General features: G+C 36.0%; 1 protein-coding gene across 6 annotated transcripts in view; it reads right to left on the reverse strand.

Annotated features, from left to right (window-relative positions):
* Positions 1-21,244, reverse strand: part of GRIA3 (glutamate ionotropic receptor AMPA type subunit 3) — a 652,505-nt gene that overhangs the window by 538,521 nt on the left and 92,740 nt on the right. For all 6 annotated transcript variants that reach the window (XR_013992917.1, XM_081042112.1, XM_081042113.1 and 3 more), the window contains one exon: positions 7,266-7,505. Coding sequence is in view for 5 of the 6 variants with exons in the window: in XM_081042112.1 (XP_080898238.1) it covers positions 7,266-7,505 (240 nt within the window). In the remaining variant the exon portion in view is untranslated. The remainder of the gene's footprint in view (positions 1-7,265; positions 7,506-21,244) is intronic.

The raw sequence follows: 21,244 nt of genomic DNA on the forward strand, positions 1-21,244 counted from the left end.
CTGGAGATTAAGAATTCAATAAGAGAAATGAAAAATGAAATAGCCAGCTTAGGTAGTGGACTTGATCAAGTGAATAAAAGAATCAGTGACATCAAAGATAGCAATTTGGAAACGATGCAGATGGCAGAACAAAGAAACTTGAGATTTAAAAGAAATGAAATAACTCTACAAGAACTTTCTGACGACATCAGAAGAGCAATATAACAATATGGGCATACCAGAAAGAGAAGAACGGAGAAGGGAACAGAACATATATTAAAACAAATAGTCAATGAGAACTTCCCAAATTTGTGGAAAGAACTGGATCCCCAATTCCAAGAAGCAATAAAAACACCTAATTACTTCAATCCCAATAGGCGTTCTCCAAGGCACATTGTATTGAAGCTGTCAAAAATTAACAACAAAGAAAGAATCCTCAAGGAAGCCAGGGAAAAGAAGACAGTAACCTACAAAGGAAAGCCCATTAGGTTATCATCAGATTTTTCAGCAGAAACTCTACAAGCCAGGAGAGAGTGGAACCAAATATTCAAAGTAATGATAGACAGAAATTTTAAGCCAGGAATAATGTATCCAGCAAAGATATCCTTTAAATATGAAGGAGAAATAGATGTTTCCAGACACAGAGAAGCTGAGGGAATTTTCTACACATGACTTACACTATAAGAAATACTGAAGGAAGGTATTTGATGTGAAACAACAGAGCAAAAGAATACAAAACCATGAGTACTATTCTGAAGAGACAGAAGCAGGAAATGACAAGACCTGCATCAAATAGGGCACTATACACTTAAACATATCATACAGGGTAAAAAGGAAAAGGACTAAAACAAACAAACAAACAAACAAAACCACTTAAAAAAGGGGAAAAAGACAACTTGCTACTGCTGGTCAGAAATCAACACACAGCATAAATAAGGATAATTTATAACAAGAAAAACATACAAAGGGAGAGAGTAAGGTCTGAACCAGCCCAAGGGAATGGAGAAAGTAAGCACACTGAATAAAATGGAATATTCTAAATATGAAAATATCTTTTACATAAAATTAATGGTAACCACACACAAAAAAAAATCCAGAATTGAATTATATAACATAATAAAAGAAGAAACAGAGGGAAAAATCATAGATACCACCACACCAAATTAATAGACAGCAACAAAAAGGAACAGAAACAAGGGAGAAACAATCCTATCAGAAAACCACAAAAAGAATGATAGGAAATTCTACTATATCAATAATGATCTTAAATGTAAATGAACTGAACACACCAATAAAAAGTCACAGAGTAGCAGAACGGATCAAAAAATTAAACCCAACCATATGCTCCCGTCAAGAGACACATCTCAGTAATAAGGAAAAGCATAGACTCAAAGTGAAAGGATGGAAATTGCAAATGGTATTCAGAGAAAAGCAGGTGTAGCTATACTGATGACAGATGAAACAGACTTCAGGATAAAAAAGGTAACAAGAGACAAAGACGGACATTTCACAAAGGATAAAGGAATTATACAATAGAGATGACATAATATTCATCAATATTTATGCCACCAATCAGAGAGCACTGAAATACACCACACAACTACTACCAGAACTAAATGGATAAATTGACCAAAACACAATTATAGTAGGGGACTTAAACATATAATTGACAGATATGAGTAGATCATCCAAACAGAGCATAAATAGTGAAATAGCAGACCGAAGTGACACATTAGATAAAATGGACTTAATTGACATTCATAGAGGACTTCATCCTAGAACATCAGGCTATACATTCTTTCCTAGTGTACATGGAACATTCTCAAAAATAGAGCATATATTGGGACATCAAACAAGCCTCAGGAAATTTAAGAAGATTAAAATCATACCAAGCATGTTCTCTGATCAAAAGGCTTTGAAATTGGATATCAACAGCAAAAAGAAAGCAGATAAAAAACACAAATATGTGGAAATTAAACAACATACATTTAAAGAACGATGGGGTCAAAGAAGAAATAAGAGAAGACACAAAAAGATATATAGAAAGAAATGACAATGAAAATACATACTGCCAAAATTTTCAGGATGCAGTTAAAACACTTTTAAGAGGGAAATTTATATCATTACAGGCCTATCTCAAGAAAGAACAAAAATCCCAGATAAATAACCTCACATTACAACTTAAAGAACTAAGAAAAAAAGAACAAATGAAACCCAAAGTCAGCAGAAGGAAGAAAATAGTGAAAATCAGAGCAGAACTAAATGAAATGGAAAACGAAAAGACAATAGAAAAAATTAATGGAACAAAAAGCTGTTTGTTTGAAAAGATTAACAAAATTGACAAATCCTTGGCTAGACTCACTAAGATAAAAAGAGAGAAGACACTAACAAATAAAATCAGAAATGAAAGAGGGGAAGTTACCATGGATGTCACAGAAATACAAAGGGTCCTCCAAGAATACTATGAAGGATTATATGCCACCAAATTCAATAAACTAGAAGAAATAGACATGTTCTTAGAAACATATAGCCTTCCTAGGCTGAATCACGAAACACTGGAGTATCTAAATAGACCAATCAACACTAAGGAAATTAAAGAATCATCAGAAACCTTTCCAAAAGCAAAGATATAGGACCAGATGGCTTCGCTAGTGAATTCTACCATTCAAAGAAGATCTAATACCCATCTTGCTCAAACTGTTCCAAAAAATTGAAGAAGAAACAATGCTCCTTAACTCATTTTATGAGGCCGATATTACCCTGATACCAAAACCTGGTAAGGATAACACAAAAAAAGAAAATTACAGACCACTATGTCTGATGAATACAAATGGAAAAATCCTAAACGAAATTCTAGAAAATCGAATGCAACAATACATTAAAAAGATTATACATCGCAACCAAGTGGGGTTCATCCCAGGGGCACAAGGATGGTTCAACGTACACAAATCAATCAATGTGATACACCATATAACCAGAATAAAGGACAAAAATAATGTGTAGATGAAGAAAAAGTGTTTGACAGGATACGACATCCATTTAGTTTTAAAACACTTAATAAAATAGGCATAGAAGGAAAATAACTTCACATAATGAAGGACATATATGACAAAACCTCAGCTACTATCATAATTAATGGTAAAAACCTGAAGTTCTTTGCTCTATGTTCAGGAACACAGCAGTGCTGTCTTCTATCACCTCTGCTTTACAACATAGTACTGGAAGTCCTTGCCAGAGCAATCAGGCAAGAGAAAGACATAAAAGGCATCCAAATTGTGAATGAAGAAGTTAAATTTTTACTTTTTGCAGATGACATCATACTATAGATAGAAAACCTTAAAGACTCCACCAAGAAGCCATTAGAAACAATAAACAAATACAGTCAAGATGCTGGCTACAATATCAATGTACAAAGGACCATTGCATTCCTATATACTAACAATGAAATCTCAGAAAAAGAAATTTAAAAAAAAAACACAATTCTTTTTGCAATTGCAGCAAAAGAAATAAAATACCTTGGAATAAATTTAACCAAGGCAGTAAAAGACTTATATACTGAAAACTATATGACATTTTTAAAAGAAATTGAAGAAGTCACAAAGAAAGACATTCCATGTTCATGGATTGGAAGAATCAACATAGTGAAAATGGCAATATCACCCAAAGCAATATACAGATTTAATGCAATGTACATCAAAATACCAATGACATTTTTTGAAGAAACAGTACAAAAAGTATCAGGTTTGTTTGGAACCACAAAAAGAACCCTAATAGCCAAAGTAATCATAAGAAAAAGAACAGTGCTGGATGTATCACACCCCCTGATTTCAGCTTGTACTACAGGGCTACGATAATCAAAACAGTATCGTACTGGCAGAAAAACAGATACACAGACTAATGGAATAGAATTGAGAACCCAGAAATAAACCCACATAAATATGGACAGATAATTTTTGACAAAGAAGCAAAAAACAACAATGGAGAAACAACACCCTCTTCAATAAATGGTGCTGGGAGAATTGGAAACCCGCATGCAAAAGAATGAAATTAGACTGCTATCTGTCACTGTGTACCAAAATTAACTCAAAATCGATCTAAGACCTAAACATAAGACCTGAAACAATAAATTTCATAGAAGATAACATAGGTACTAAACTTGTGGACCTTGGTTTCAAAGAGCATTTTATTAATTTGATCCCAAAGGCAAGGGAATTGAAAGCTAAAAAAAATGAATGGAACTATATCAAACGAAAAATCTTCTGCATAGCAAAAGAAACCATCGACAAAATAAAGAGGCGACCAACCAAATGGGAGACGATTTTTGGAAACAACGCCTGCGATAAGGGGCTAATATTCAAAATATATAAGGAACTCATACAACTTAACAAAAACAACAAAACAAACTATCCAATTAAAAAATGGGCAGAGGACCTGAAGACACATATCTACAAAGACATACAAATAGCCAATAGACATATGAAAAAATATTCAACATCAGTAATCATCAGAGAAATGCCAATCAAAGCCACAATGAGGTATCACTTCACACCAATTAGAATGGCTATCATCAACAACACAAATAATAACAAGAGTTGGAGAGGCTGTGGAGAAAAACGGACCCTCATACACTCTTGGTAGGAATGTAGATTGATGCAGCCACTATTGAAGGCAGTGTGGAAGTTCCTCAAATATTAAGAATAGAATTACCATCTGACCTAACAATTCCTGTCCTGGGTACCTACCCGAAAAATCTGAAAGCATTTATCTATAAAGATATGTGTGCCTCGATGTTCATTGCAGATTTATTTATGGTGGCCAAGACATGGAAACAACCAAAATGTCCTTTGATAGATTATTGGAAAAGTTGTGGTATATATGCATAATGGAGTACTATTCTGCCATAAGAAAAGATGAAATAGTACCATTTGCAACATTATGGATGGATTTTGAGATTATTATGCTGAGTGAAATTAGTCACACAGTAGAAGTCCAGAACCATATGACTTCACTGATACATGGTATATAAAACTGAAAACAACAAAAGAACAAGACCAACAAATGAAGAAAAACTCATAGACACAAATAGTTTAGTGTTAGAGGGTAAGAGGGGGTAGTGGTGTTAGATAAGGGTAAAAGTGATCAAATGTATGGCGATGGAAGAACTGACTCTGGGTGGTGGACACACAATGTGACATATAGATGATGTATTACCGAATTGTACACCTGAAATCTATGTAACTTTACTAACAACCCCAATAAACCCCAATAAACTTTAATTAAAAAAAAAAGCTGATGAACAAAGAAGGATTACGGGAGATACAGAAAGTATACATTAAGATAATCTCCTGATTTGGAATAAATGGGAGGTTACAGTATTAGTAGAACTTATATTTAGTTTCTAAAAGTTTCAGGAGAGAAGCTACCTGATTTACAAACTTTAGTTGTGAAAATTTGATTGTTATGCACTAGATTACAGTGTATGCAGTGCATGGAAATAGGCTATTTCATCCTCAGTGTTTGAAAGAAATGAAATGCATTAAAATTTACCAAATTATGAATTAGAATGTTCAAACTCTTTGGTTGCCCTAGTCAAGCAAGGCTTTGCAGGAACAGCCAGCACTGCCTGATTCTGCCCTTTTTTTCATGTTCTTTTCTCTTCTCGAAACCCCTGCCCCCTTTTCTCTTGTCATCCACAACTGACATGTCCTTCAAACTCCTCCAGCCAGCCTTCTCTGAAATCTCTACTTTCCTGGAGTCCTACCTTTTCACAATTATTACAGTAGGCATAGTCTTTAGTGCAACACTCAATTTGCTATTTTTTTGTGTTGTTGATGAATTGTTTCATAAATATCCTTTTCTGTCTATCCTCATTGGAACCGTATTATACAAACATGTATCACAAGATTTGAATATACCATTGGGGGTTGATAACAGCATACAGAATTGGTTGACTAACTGATAATTTATAAGTGAGGATTAATAGCAACATACAAAGTGTCCTGTATCTAGTATACTATCTCAAAAAAACAGTCATAGAACAATACATTGAGAAGGGACATAACTTTGGTGAGGAGACCAAGGCCAAGAGAGCTTCAATGAGTTGGTCAAAGTCTGAGAACTAGGTAGTGGCAGAACTTGGACTATAACTCTGGTCTCCTGCTTTAGGTTCATGAAATTTGATAATATTTTGAAGATGAATACCATAGGCAAATAAATATAAGCCTTAGTATTTCCTGGCAGGGTTTGATGACATATGAAAATGAGAATTAAGTGAAAAGTTCTCTGGGCTCCCCAAAACAAAATGGCTCTTCAGGTTAAGTTACCTAGAAGGACATTCTTTCCAGGGACCGCCACAGGCAGCCGGCCTCCCGTTTGCTCCTTCCTTCTCTGAGTCCAAAAACCTTGAGTTAGAGAGAACCATTCTCAGCCTATAACCAGGTTTACAGGCAAACAAATAAGGCAAGATTGTCTTTTGGAATCTCATGGTGATAGGATCCCCTGGTTTTACTGAGGAGCCCCTCAAAGATAACTGAGCTTTAGAAGAGTCTATTTAGCTGAATTATGATGTGTATACCTAATTTTATACTGTTTAAGATCAGACCCTAAATTTCTGACACTGTTTCAATATAATGTATCCTCAATATATTATCTCACTATTAGAAAAAAACATTCATCCCTAAAGCCCAGTTTAGCCAGACTGCACTCATTATTTCCATCAGATAATTAGTTGTTGAGGATCTATAATCTGAAAACCTAATGTGATCTGGTGGAAAAGAATCAGGCTTAGAAGCAGGAGACATTGACACCAGTTCCAGCTCTGTGGTTAAGCTATGTGAAAAAGCACTTTTCCTCTTTTGGCTCCAGTTTTTTTATCTATGAAATGGGGATAATCAGTCTCTGACAGAATTAATTCTCCAAAACTTTTCAGCTTAGGCCTCTCCCTCTATTTTAGATTATGCTGCTTTTCACATTGTATATTTTAGACCAGATAAATTATTTTGGCAGGCGCTGTTTATCAACAACAGTGACTCATCCAGGAATGTATCCTAGACCCATTTTTAGAGTTGGGAGTAAGAGTACATATAAAGTTTGAAAAACTAGATTCTAAAATTACCACTGCTACAATTTTTTGGTCTTAGACTTCAATTCTCTTTAAATGTTAAATACAATTTAAAGCAGTACTAAATTTTACTTATTGGAAGAGAAGGGAACAAACATGAGTTGAGGAAGGTTAAACACAACTGCTACATGAATATTCAAAGAGGAGGGCAGATGCCTCTTCTTACCTCTTTCTGTGTCATAGAGGTACACAAACTTCTCCCACTTGTAGTGACCCAGAAGACTCAGAATAACACCCTTCAAGGCTGGGCGCATCTGGATGACAAACTGCACATCTGCATCAGTGGGGAAGCTGGGTGTGACAAAGGACGTGTGCAGGGCCCCACAGAAGGAGGTCAGAGTGTTCATTGACATCTGGTCATAGAATCCAAAGATGGCATACACCCCTCTCGAGAACTGGGAGCAGACTGCAATGAGAAAAATAGAAATAAATTTCAATAGCCCTATGGTCCCTTACTGTAGCTTATAGGGTTGGAAATACAATAGTTAGGCTTTGTCTCTAAATGACATACATCAAAAGAAAACCAAGATCTCTGAAATCCCTAGAAGCCCTTAAAAGCCTGGTTACCTAGTGGAAACATAAGGAAGGGAAGAATTTATTTGATACAGTTGCATATTCCATATATCTACCCTGGGCAGGAAACTAAGAAAGTGTGCGAACGAAAGAGGTGAATGTTGTCTTTCCATTTTTCAGTAACCCTCCCAACTCACATCCAGGGCACTTGGTGCTCTCATCCTTCTACCAGATCTGCCCAGGAGCCCCTTGGTGTACCCACGACCCCATCGAGGTACAACTGTCTTGTGTTTTACCCCTTCATTGTGTTTTCTACTAGGTGACAAGAATGACTAATGATTTACTCACACAAACTGCTAATGTGTCTGCTGGGAAATGTGTTATTCCTCATATGTTACATAATGCTTTAAGCATAGTTATATTATGACTGTAAAAAATCTGAAAACATTTATCCATAAAGACACGTGTGCTCCAATGTTCATTGCAGCTTTGTTTACGGTGGCCAAGACATGGAAACAACCAAAATGTCCTTCGATAGATGAAAGCATTTCTTTTCTTTTAATTAAAATTCATTGAGGTGACAACAGTTAATAAAATTACAGAGGTTTCAAGAGTACAATTCTGTAATAAATCATCTATATATTCCATTGTTTGTTCACCACCCAGAGTTAGTTCAACTTCCATCACCATATATTTGACTCCTTTTACCCTCTTTTCCCACCCTATTCCCCTCTTACCTTCTGCTAACCACTAAACTATTATCTGTGTCTATGAGTTTCTGTTTCTTTATTTGTTTGTCTTGTTCCTTTGTTGCTTTCAGTTTTATATTCCACATATCAGTGAAGTAATATGGTTCCTGACATTTTCTGTCTGACTTGTTTCACTTAGCATAATAATCTCAAGATCCATGTTGTTGCAAGTAGCACTATTTCATCTTTTCTTATGGCAGAGTAGTATTCCACTGTGTTTATTTACATCTTCTTTATCTAATCATGAATCAAATGACACTTTGGTTGTGTCCATGTCTTGGCCACCATAAATAAAACTGCAATGAACATCTTAAAGATATATGTGTTCCAATGCTTCATTTCAAAGTAGGGCACACCACCAGCTCTTCCCTCTTCTGGCCAGATAAGCTTAAAAATGTGAACCAAGATCAAGGTCATCAAAATGGCAGCGTGAGGTGAGCCTCTGTAATGCTCCCCTAGAATTTACAACTAATCGAACAACAATAACTCCACAAAGGACTCCCTGCACAGCACACAGGCAAGACGAACAGGCCCACTACTGAATTCACCTAAAGGTGGGAGAATAGCGCGAGCTGGGAGGAGGCAAGGGAGAAGTGCGGAGACGGAGCCCCGCGGGTGCAAGACACAGACCTAGCTCAGTGCTCTGATCTCGCTGCATCCCGGAACTACCGAAGTTGAGGACAGGGAAGAACTCAGACTACTAGGGCTCCGCTTCTGGCCCACAGGGCTGAGGGGACAGCATATAACATAGCTGAAACCAAAGCTCACGGCAGAGACCTCAGAGAAAAGACTAAGGAAAGAAGGTTGAAAACGGTGGTTTAAGCCCTCACTGCAGAGCAGAGAATGGAAGCCTTAGGCACTGAGACTAGCCGCGCCCATCCCTACCCTCCCAGAGCTCGCCCCGCCCCCACCTATCCAGTTCTAGTAGAGGAACAGTAGAAGTGTCACATCAAAAGAACAGAATATTTGCTGTTCTGAGAACTGTGAACCACAGACAAAGAATCACAGCCCAACTAGTTCTGGCAAAGGGAAGGGAGCTGTGGAAGCAGGACCGCCTGTGGTGGTGGTCGCTGCCATTACTCTGGGCCACCTCTCACAACTCACTCCTCCACAGGCCACACCTATCAGGTCGGATCCCTGCAGGAGTAAACAGAACTGCTGAAACATATAGGCTCTGAATCTCGTGCAGAAAGAGCTTTGGAACTTCAAAAGCTCTCCGCTTCCCCTCAAGGAAGTGGCGCCCTATGACCGAGGCGAACTGTTACCAGAGGAGAAGCCCACCTCCCAGGGTATCCCCCCATTGTGTGAGAAGCTGGAATAGTGCAGAGAAAACATAGCACTACTGTGTGAGACAGGAAAAAAAGGCTGCAGTTGGAGAGAAAATAAAACATCCCACCAAATACTGGAAAACAAAAGAAAGACCTCTCCCTATCAACCTGTTGCAGAAGCCACTCCTATAGATTTCTAGAAAGAGAAATAATAAATCAGTAATTGCCATGAATAACCAAGGCAACAAGACCACTCAGAAAGAAAGTGAAAAGTCTCCAGAAATGGAACTTAAACATATGGAAATATGTGTTTAAATGACAGAATTCAAGATTGCAGTTCTGAAAAAACTCAATGAGATGCAAATAAACACAGACAGGCAATTTAATGAACTCAGAAACCCAATTAAAGAACAACATGAGCATTTTACGAAAGAGATTGAAATTTTAAAAAAAAGAACCAAACAGAATTTCTGGAGATTAAGAACTCAATAGATAAAATTAAGAATGAAATAACCAGCTTAGGTAGTAGAGTTGACCAGATGGAGAAAAGAATCAGTGACATCAAAGATAGAAAGGAGAACTGACTCTGGGTGGTGAACACACAATGGGATTTATAGACAATGTAATACAGAATTGTACACCTGAAATCTATGTAAATTTACTAACAATTGTCACCCCAATAAAATTAATTAAAAAAAAACAAACAAAAGATAGAAACCTGGAAATTACAAAGATGGAAGAAGAAAGAGACTTGAGACTTAAAAGAAATTAAAGAAATCTACAAGAACTTTCTGACTCTGTCAGAAAGAGCAACATAAGAATAACGGGCATACCAGAAGGAGAAGAAAGAGAGAAGGGAACACAGAATATATTCAAACAAATTGTTGATGAGAACTTCCTAAACTTGTGGACAGAAGTGGATCCTCCAATCCAAGAAGTAAATAGAACACCTAATTACTTCAATTCCAACAGGCCTTCGCTAAGGCACATTGTATTCAAGCTGTCTACAATCAACGACAAAGAAAGAATTCTCAAGGCAGCTACGGAAAAGAAGACGGTAACCTACAAAAAAAGCCCATTAGATTATCATCGAATTTTTCAGCAGAAACTCGACAAGCTAGGAGGGAGTGGAACCAAATATCCAAACTATTGAAAGTCAAATTATGAGCCAAGAATAATATATCCAGCAAAGATATCCTTTAGATATGAGGGAGGAATAAAGACCTTTACAGACATACAGAAGCTCAGGGAATTTTCTAATACACAACCTGCACTACAAGAAATACTAAAGAAGGATATTCAAACACAATCAACAGAGACAATTTGTGGCAACATAAAAAGGGGGAGAGTAAAGGCATGAACCGGAATATGGGAATGGAGAAACTAAGCGTGCTGAAGAAAATGGAATAGTCTAAATATCAAACTTTCTTTTACATAACTTAAGGGTAACCTATTCAAAAAAGTCCAGAACTGAAATGCATACTGTAATAAAAGAAGAAACAGAGGGAAACATCATAGAATACCACCACACAGAAATAATAGACAACAACAAAAAAGGCAAAGAAACAATGGAGACACAGCCTTACCAGAAAAATAAAGATAGAATGACAGGAAATCCTAACGTATCAATATTCACCCTAAACGTAAATGGACTGAACTCACCAATAAAAAGGCACAAAGTGGCAGATTGGATCAAAAAACTAAACCCAACCATTTGCGGTCTCCAAAAGACACATCTCAGCTACAAGGAAAAGCATAGGCTGAAAGTGAAAGAGTGGAAATTGACACTCCAAGCAAATGGTACCCAGAGAAAATCAGGTGTAGCCATAATGATATCAGATGAAAAAGTCTTCAGGGTGAAAAAGATAACAAGAGACAAAGATGGACATTTCATCATGGTAAAGGTGACTATACAACAAAAGACATAACTGTCATCAATATTTTTGCACCCAATCAGGGAGCACCAAAATATACCAAGAAACTACTAACAGAACTAAATGAAGAAATTGACCAAAACACAATTATACTAGGGGACATAAATATATCATTGACAGCTATGAATAGATCATCCAAACAGAAAATTAATAACAAAATAGCAGCACTCAATGACACATTAGATAAAATGGACATAATTGACGTATATGGAGCACTTCATCCTAAAACATCAGACTACACATTCCTTTCGAGTGTACATGGAACATTCTCAAGGATAGACCATATATTGGGACGTAAAGTAAGCCTCAGCAAATTTAAGAAGATTGAAACCATACCAAGCATATTCTCTGATCACAAGGCTTTGTAATTGGATATCAACTGCAAAAAGAAAGCAGGAAGAAACACAAATACATGGAGATTAAACAACATACCTTTCAAGAACGACTGGGTCAAAGAAGAAATCAGAAGAGAGATCAAAAGATACATAGAAACAAATGACAATGAAAATACATCCTACCAAAATTTTGGGGATGCAGCAAAAGCAGTTTTAAGAAAGACATTTATATCATTACAGGCCTATCTCAAGAAACAAGAAAAATCCCAAATAAACAACCTCCTGTTACACCTTAAAGAACTAGAAAAAGAAGAACAAGTGAATCCAAAGGGAAACAGAAGAAAGGAAATAAAAAATCTGAGCAAAACTGAATGAAATAGAAAACAAAAAGACAATAGAAAAAACTTAATGTGACAAATAGCTATTTCTTTGAAAAATTTACAATATCGACCATCCCTTGGCTAGACTCACTAAGATAAAAAGAGAGAAGACACTAATTAACAAAATCAGAAATGAAAAAGAGGAAGTTATCATGGAAACCACAGAAATACAAAGGCTCATGCAAAAATACTATGAAGGACTATAGGCCACCAAATTCAATAACCTAGAAGAAATGGACAAGTTCTTAGAAACATAGTCTTCCAAGGCTGAACCATGAAGAACTGGAAAATCTAAACAGAACGATCACCAGTAACGAAATTGAATCAGTCATCTAAAACCTTCCCAAAGGCAAAAGTCCAGGACCAGATGGCTTCACTTGTGAATTCTACCGAACCTTCAAACGGGATCTAATACCAATCCCGCTCAAATTCTTCAAAAAAATTGAGGAAGAGACAGTACTCCCTAACTCATTGTATGAGTCCAATATTACCGTGACACCAAAACCTTGTAAGGACAACACAAAAAAAGAAAACTACAGACCAATATCTCTGATGAATACTGATGCAAAAATCCTAAACAAAATTTTAGCAAATCGTATACAACAATGCATTAAAAATATTATTCATCACGACCAAGTGAGGTTCATCCTCAGGCACAAGGATGGTTCAACATCCGCAAATCCATCAATGTGATCCATCACATAAACAAAATAAAGGACAAAAATCATATGATTATACAATTGATGCTGAAAAACATTTGACAAGACACAACATCCATTTATGATTAAAACACTTAATAAAACAGGCATACAAGGAAAATACCTTAACTTATAAAGGCCATCTATGACAAGCCCTCAGCTAATCTCATAATTAATGGTGAAACCTGAAGCCCTTTGCTCTACATTCAGGAACATGACAGAGCTGTCCCCTATCACCTCTGCTTTTCAACATAGTGCTGGAAGTCCTTGCCAGAGCCATCAGGCAAGAGAAAGAAATAAAAGGCCTCCAAATTGGGAATGAAGAAGTTAAATTATCACTCTTTGCAGATGACGTGATGCTATATATAGAAAACTCTAAAGCCTCCATGAAAAAGCTCATAGAAATAATCAACGAATACAGGAAAGTTGTGGGCTAAAAAAATCAACGTACAAAAGTCCTTTGCATTCCTATACACTAAAAATGAAACCTCAGAAAAAGAAATACAAAAACAATTCATTTTGCAATTGCAGCAAAAAGAATAAAATACCTAGGAATAAACTTAACCAAGGATGTGACGAACATATGTGCTGAAAAGTATAAGACATTTTTGAAAGAAATTGAAGAAGACACAAAGAAATTGAAAGACATTCCAGGCTCACGGATTGGAAGAATCAACATAGTTAAAATGGCCATAGTACCCAAAGCACAACACACATTTAATGCAATCCCCATCAAAGTCCCAATGGCATTTTTTAAAGAAATAGAACAAAAAATCATCAGGTTTGTTTGGAACCACAAAAGACCCCGGATAGCCAAAGCAATCTTATGAAAAAAGAACAATACTGGAGGTATCACACTCCCTGACTTTAGCTTGTACTACAGGGATACAATAATCAAAACAGCATGGTATTGGCAGAAGAACAGACACATAGACCAATAAAATAGAATTAAGAACCCAGAAATAAAACCACATAAATATGGACAGATAATTTTTGACAAAGAAGCTAAAAACATACAATGGAGGAAAGACTGCCTCTTCAATAAAAGGTGCTGAGAAAATTGGATAGCCATATGCATAGAATGAAACTGGACAGTTGTCTGTCATCATGTACCAAAATTAATTCAAAATGGATCAAAGACTTAAGCAAAAGACCTGACACAATAAACTGCATAGAAGAAAACATAGGTCCTAAACTTACGGACCTTGGGTTCAAAGAGCATTTTATGAATTTGACTCCAAAGGCAATGGAAGTAAAGGCTAAAATAAACAAATGGGAGTATATGAAACTTAAGAGCTTCTGCACAGCAAAAGAAACCATCAACAAATTAAAGAGGCACCCAACTAAATGGGAGAAGATTTTTGCAAACAATTCCTCCAATAAGGAGCTAATATCCAAAATATACAAGGAACTCATGAAACTCAACAACAAAAAAACAAACAACCCAATTGAAAAATGGGCAGAAGACCTGAAGAGACATCTCTCCAAAGAGGACATACAAATGGCAAATAAACAAATGAGAAAATGCTCAACATCACTAATCATCAGAAAAATGCTAATAAAAACGACAATGAGATACCACCTCAACCCAGTCAGAATGGCTACCATCAACAAGACAAAGAGTAACAAATGTTGGAGTGGCTGTGGAGGAAAAGGAACTCTCATACACTGTTGGTGGGAATGCACACTAATGCAGCCGTTATGAAAGGCAGTGCAGAGGTTCCTGAAATAATTATGAATAGAATCACCATATGACCCAGCAATGCCTCTCCTGGGTAGCTACCCAAAATAATCTGAAAACATTTATCCATAAAGGCACGTGTGCTGCAATGTTCATTGCAGCTTTGTTTACAGTGACCAAGACATGGTAACAACCAAAATGTCCTTCAATAGATGAATGAATAAAGTAGTTTTGTTATGTATACATAATGGAACACTATTCGGCATTAAGAAAAGATGATATTGGAACACTTGTGACAAAGTGGATGGATGTTGAGTTTATAACGCCAAGCGAAATAAGTCAGACAGAAAAAGCAGAGAACCCTATGATTTCAGTGATATGTGGTATATAAACCAAAAACAACAAAAGAACAAGACAAACAAATGAGAAATAAAATCTCATAGACAAACAATAGTTTAGTGGTTATCAGAGGGTAAGTGGGGTGGGAGGAGGGAGATGATGGTAAGGGGGATCAAATATATGGTGATGGAAAGAGAACTGACTGTGGGTGGTGAACACACAATGGGATTTATAGATGATGTGATACAGAATTGTACACCTGAAATCTATTTAATTTTTACTACCAATTGTCACCCCAATAAATTTTTAAAAAGAAACTGCTAACAGAAATAAAGGGAGATTTAATAGGGGTGCTAAACACATCATTGAGAGTTCTGTATATATCATCCAACCAGAAAATAAAAAAGGAAATAGTAGTGTCAAATTATACATTAGACCAAATGGACATAACTGACATTTATAGAGCACGTCATCCTAGAACGTCAGACTATACGTTCTTTTCTATTACACGTGGAGAATTCTCAACAATTAAAATATATGTTGGAAAATAAGAGTAACTCGACAAATTTAAGAAGATTGAAATCATCCTAAGGATATTCTCTGATCACAAGGCTTTGAAATAACATATCAACTGACAAAAGAAAGCAGGAAAAACCACAAATATGTGGAGATTAAACAACATACTTTGAAAGAACTACTGGGTCAAATAAGAAATAAGAGGAGGGATCAAAAGATACATAGAAACAAATCACAATGAATGTATACCCTACTAAAATTTTTGGGATGCAACAAAAGCATTTTTAAGAGGGAAATTTATATCACTACAGTCCTATCTGAAGAAATAAAAGACAAATCCAAGATACACATCTGAACACTACACATTAAAGAATAATAAAAATAAGAAATAGTGAAACCTAAGTCAGCATAAAGGAAATAATAAAAATCAGACCAGAATTAAATGAAATAGAAATTAAAAAAATACAAAAAGCAATAAACAAAGAGCTGGTTCTTTGAAAAGATTAAATAAAATTGACAAATCCTTGGCTAGATTCATTAAGATAAGAAGAGAACAGACACAAATAAACAAAATAAAAAACGAAAGAGGAGAAATTACCATGGGTACTTCAGAAATACACAGGATCATAAAAGAACAGTCTGAGATTATATGCTACAAAATTCAATAAACTAAAAGAAATGGACAAGTTCTTAGAAACATATGTCAATGCATTAAAAAGATTATCCATCACGACCAAGTGGGGGTCATCTCAGGGGCACAAGGATGGTTCAACATACACAAATCCATCAATGTGATACATCACATAAGCAAAATAAAGGACAAAAATCATATGATTATATCAATTGATACAGAAAAAGCATTTGACAAGACACCACATCCATTTATGATTAAAAGACTTAAAGAAATATGTATAGAAGGAAAATACCTTAACAAAATACAGGCCATATATGACAAATCCTCAGTTAGTCTCATAATTAATGGTGAAAAACTGAAGCCCTTTGCTCTCCGTTCAGGAATACGACAGGGCTATCCCCTATTAATGTAGTGTTGGAATTCCTCGCCAGAGCAAACTGGCAAGAGAAAGAAACAAAAGCCATCCAAATTGGGAATGAATAAATTAAATTGTCACTCTTCGTATGTGACATGATGCTACATATAGAAAACCCTAAAGACTCCACCAAAAAGGTATTAGAAACAATCAACGAATACAATAAAGTTGCTGGCTACAAAATCCACGTACAAAAGTCCATTGCATTCTTGTATAGTAACAATGAAATCTCAGAAAAAGAAAAAAAAAAGAAAAATAAAATTTCTTTTGCAATTGTACCAAAAAGAATAAAATACGTAGGAATGAGGATGTGAAAGACCTATGTGCTGAAAACTATTGGACATTGTTAAAAATAAATTGAAGAAGACACAAAAAAATGGAAAGACATTCCATGCTAATGGACTGAAAGAATCAACATAATTAAAATACTCTTATTACCCAAAGCAATATACAGATTTAATACAATCCCCATCAAAAACCCAATGGCATTTTTTAAAGAAAAAGAACAAAAAATCATCAAATTTGTTTGGAACCACAAAAGACCATGAATATCCAAAGCAATCCTAAGAAAAAAAGAACAATTCTGTCAGTGCAGCCACTATGGAAGGCAGTGTGGAGGTCCCTCAAGAAATTACGAATAGAATTACCATATGACCCAGCAATCGCTCTCCTGGGTATCTACCCCAAAAATATAAAAGCATTTCTCTATAGAGACACGTGTACGCCAATGTTAATTGCAGCTTTGTTTACGGTGGCCAAGACATGGAAACAACCAAAATGTCCTTCGATAGATGAATGGATAAAGAAGTTGTGGTACATATACACAATGGAATACTATTCGGCATTAAGGAAAGATGATATAGGAACATTTGTGACAACATGGATGGATCTCGAGAGAATAATGCTAAGTGAAATAAGTCAGACAGAAAAAGCAGAGAACCCTATGATTTCACTGATATGTGGTATATAAACCAAAAAGAACAAGACAAACAAAGGAGAAACAAAAACTCATAGACACAGACAATAATTTAGTGGTTACCAGAGGGTAAGGGAGTGGGGGGTGGGTGATGAGGGTAAAGGGGATCAAATATATGGTGATGGAAGGAGAACTGACTCTGGGTGGTGAACACACAATGGGATTTATAGACGATGTAATACAGAATTGTACACCTGAAATCTATGTAAATTTACTAACAATTGTCACCCCAATAAAATTAATTAAAAAAAAAAAAGAACAATTCTGGAGGTATCACACTGCCTGACTTTAGCTTGTACTACAGGGCAACAATAATCAAAACAGCATGGTATTGGCAGAAAAACAGACACATAGACCAATAGAATAGAATTGAGAACCCAGAAATAAGGCCACACAAATATGGAAAGATAATTTTTGACAAAGAAGCTAAAACATACAATGGAGAAAAGACAGCCTGTTCAATAAATGCTGCTGGCAGACTTGGAAAGACATGTACAAAAGAATGAAACTGGACTGCTATGTTTCACCACTTACCAAAGTTAATTCAAAATGGATCAAAGACTTAAGCATAAGACCTGGAACAGTCAACTGCATAAAAGAAAATATAAGTACCAAATTTATGGATCTTGGGTTCAAAGAGCTTTTCACGAAATTGACTCCAAAGGCAAGGGGAGTAAAAGCTGAAATAAATGAATGGGACTACATCAAACTAGAAGCTTCTGCACAGCAAAAGAAACCATCGACAAAACAAGGAGGCAACGAACTGAATGGGGGAAGATTTTTGCAAACAGTGCCTTCGATAAAGGGCTAATATCTAAAATATACAAGGAACTCATGCAGCTCAACAATAAAAAAAAACAAACAACCCAATTGAAAAATGGGCAGAGGACCTGAAGAGACATTTCTCGTAAAAGGACATACAAATGGCAAATAGACATATGAAAAAATGCTCAACATCACTAATCACCAGAAACATGCAAGTAAAAACCACCATGAGATATCACCTCACCTCAGCTAGAATGGCTGTCATCAATAAGACAAATAGTCACAAGTGTTGGAGAGGGTGTGGAGAAAAAGAAACCCTCATACACTGTTGGTGGGAATGCAGACTGGTGCAGCCACTATGAAATGCAGTGTGGTGGTTCCTCAAAAAATTATGAGTAGAATCACCACATGACCCAGTAATCCCTCTCTTGGGTATCTACCCAAAACTCTGAAACATGTATACATAAAGATAAGTGTGCTCCAATGTTCATTTCAGGTTTATTTATGATGGCCAAGACAGGGAAACAACCAGTGTCCTACGATAGATGAACGGATAAAGAAGTTGTGGTTTATATACACAATGGAATACTATTCAGTGGTAAGAAAAGATGAACTAGGACCAGTTGTGACAACATAGTTGGATCTTGAGATTATAAAGCTAAGCATAATAAATAAGACAGTAACAACAGATAACCATATGATTCCACTGATATGTGGTTTATGAACCAAAAACAACAAAAGAACAAGACAAACAAATGAGAAACAAAAACTCATAGGCACAGACAATAGTTTAATGGTTACCAGAGGGTAATGGGCACGAGGGTGGTAGATGAATGTATAGGGAATCAAATATGTAGTGATGGAAGGAGAACTGACTGTGGTCAGTGAACACACAATGGGAATTATAGATGATGTAATACAGAATTGTACATCTGAAATCTATGTAACTTTACTAACAACTGTCATCCCAATAAACTTTAATTAAAAAAAATATTTACGGTGTCCAAGACATGGAAACAAACAAAGTGACTTTCAGTAGATGTCTATATAAGGAAATTGTGGTTTATATAAACAATGTAATACTACTCTTCCATTAGAAAGAATAAAATAGTGCCATTCGTGACAACAGGGATGGATCCTGAGATTATTATTGTAAGTGAAAGAAGTGAGACAGAAAACATCAAGTACCATATGACTTCACTCATATGTGGGATATAAAACTGAAGGCAAGAAAGAAACAAGACAAGTAAATAAAGAAACAAAATCTCATAGACACAGACGGCAGTTTAACGGTTATCAGAAGGGAAGGGGGGAGGGAGATGATAGAGGAGGGTAAAGGGTGGCCAAATATATGGTTACAGATGGAGAACTGACCTCTGAGTGGTGGACACATAATGCATTGTATACATGATGTATTATAGAATTGTACACTTGAAACCCATGTAGTTTTGTTGACCATTTTCACCGCAATACTTTTTAATTCAAAAAATATATATGATCAGGTATCCACAATATCCCTGAGGTGGTCTCCCAAATAGGACGCATGTCCATCGGATACCCAACAAAATCTTTACAACATTATTGAATACATTCCCCAAATTAATTTTCAAAAAAACCCTGAGACCATCTTGTGGTTACCAGCTGCTTCCAAATCCCTTCACCTTTCCCCTTAATCCCAACCCCCCCCCACACCCATCTAACAACTCTCGGTTTTTTCTTTGTGTCCCCAAAACTGTTTCTGATTAGTTCATTCACATAGTCTATTCTTTAGATTCCATATATAAGTGAGATCATATGGTACTTGTCTTTCTCTTTCTGACTTATTTCACTTAACATAATGTTCTCTAGATCCATCCATGTTGCTGCAAATGATAAGATTTCTTTCTTCTTTATGGCTGCGTAATACTTCATTGTATAAATGTACCACAGCTTCTTAATCCAGTCATCTACCGATAGGCATTTCGGTTGTTTCCATATCTTGGCTATTGTGTAAAGTGCTGCAATAAACATAGGCGTGCATACTGATTTTGGAATTGGAGTTTTGGATTTCTCCGGGTAGATGCCTAGGAGTGGAATTACTGGATCATAGGGTAGTTCCATTTTCAGATTCCTGAGATACCTCCATACTGTTTTCCATAGTGGCTGCACGAATCAGCCATAAAAAAGAAAGAAATCTTATCATTTGCAACAACATGGATGGATCTAGAGAACATTATGTTAAGTGAAATAAGTCAGAAAGAGAAAGACAAGTACCATATGATCTCACTTATATGCGGAATCTAAAGAAAAGAATATGTGAATGAACTAATCAGAAACAGTTTTGGGGACACAAAGAAAAAACCGAGAGTTGTTAGGTGGGGGGGGTGGGGATAAGGGAAAGGTGAAGGGATTAGGAAGCAGCTGGGAACCACAAGATGGCCTCAGGGTTTTTTGAAAATTAATTTGGGGAATTCAATAATTCCCCAATATTCAATAATGTTGTAAAGATTTTGTTGGGTATCTGATGGACATGCGTCCTATTTGGGAGACCACCTCAGGGATACTGTGGATACCTGATCATGGCATTGTACACCAGAAGCTAAACATTAATGAATGCCAACTATAATTTTATATATATAATGTGATGGTTCAGTGTGAGGTCGGAGGGATAGTGGATGGGGGGAGGGGGGTTCACAGTGTGAGGGATATAAATGATGAACGTCTAAGTATTACCTTGTCTTGTACACCTGAAACTAATAAATAAATAAAAATAAAAAAAATAAATTAAAAAAAATATATATATATATATATATATGTCTTAGTTATAAGTATTGCTTTTGGTTACACGATGTGATTGAAAAATATGGTAAATGTTTAAATTAAAAACAACAACAACAAAAAAAAACCCAAAACAGTGAAAGACACATTGCCATTAATACCCCTCAAAATACTCTCCCTTGTTT

Source organism: Rhinolophus hipposideros (genome assembly GCF_964194185.1).
Source record: "Rhinolophus hipposideros genome assembly, chromosome: X".
Taxonomy (NCBI): Eukaryota; Metazoa; Chordata; class Mammalia; order Chiroptera; family Rhinolophidae; genus Rhinolophus; species Rhinolophus hipposideros.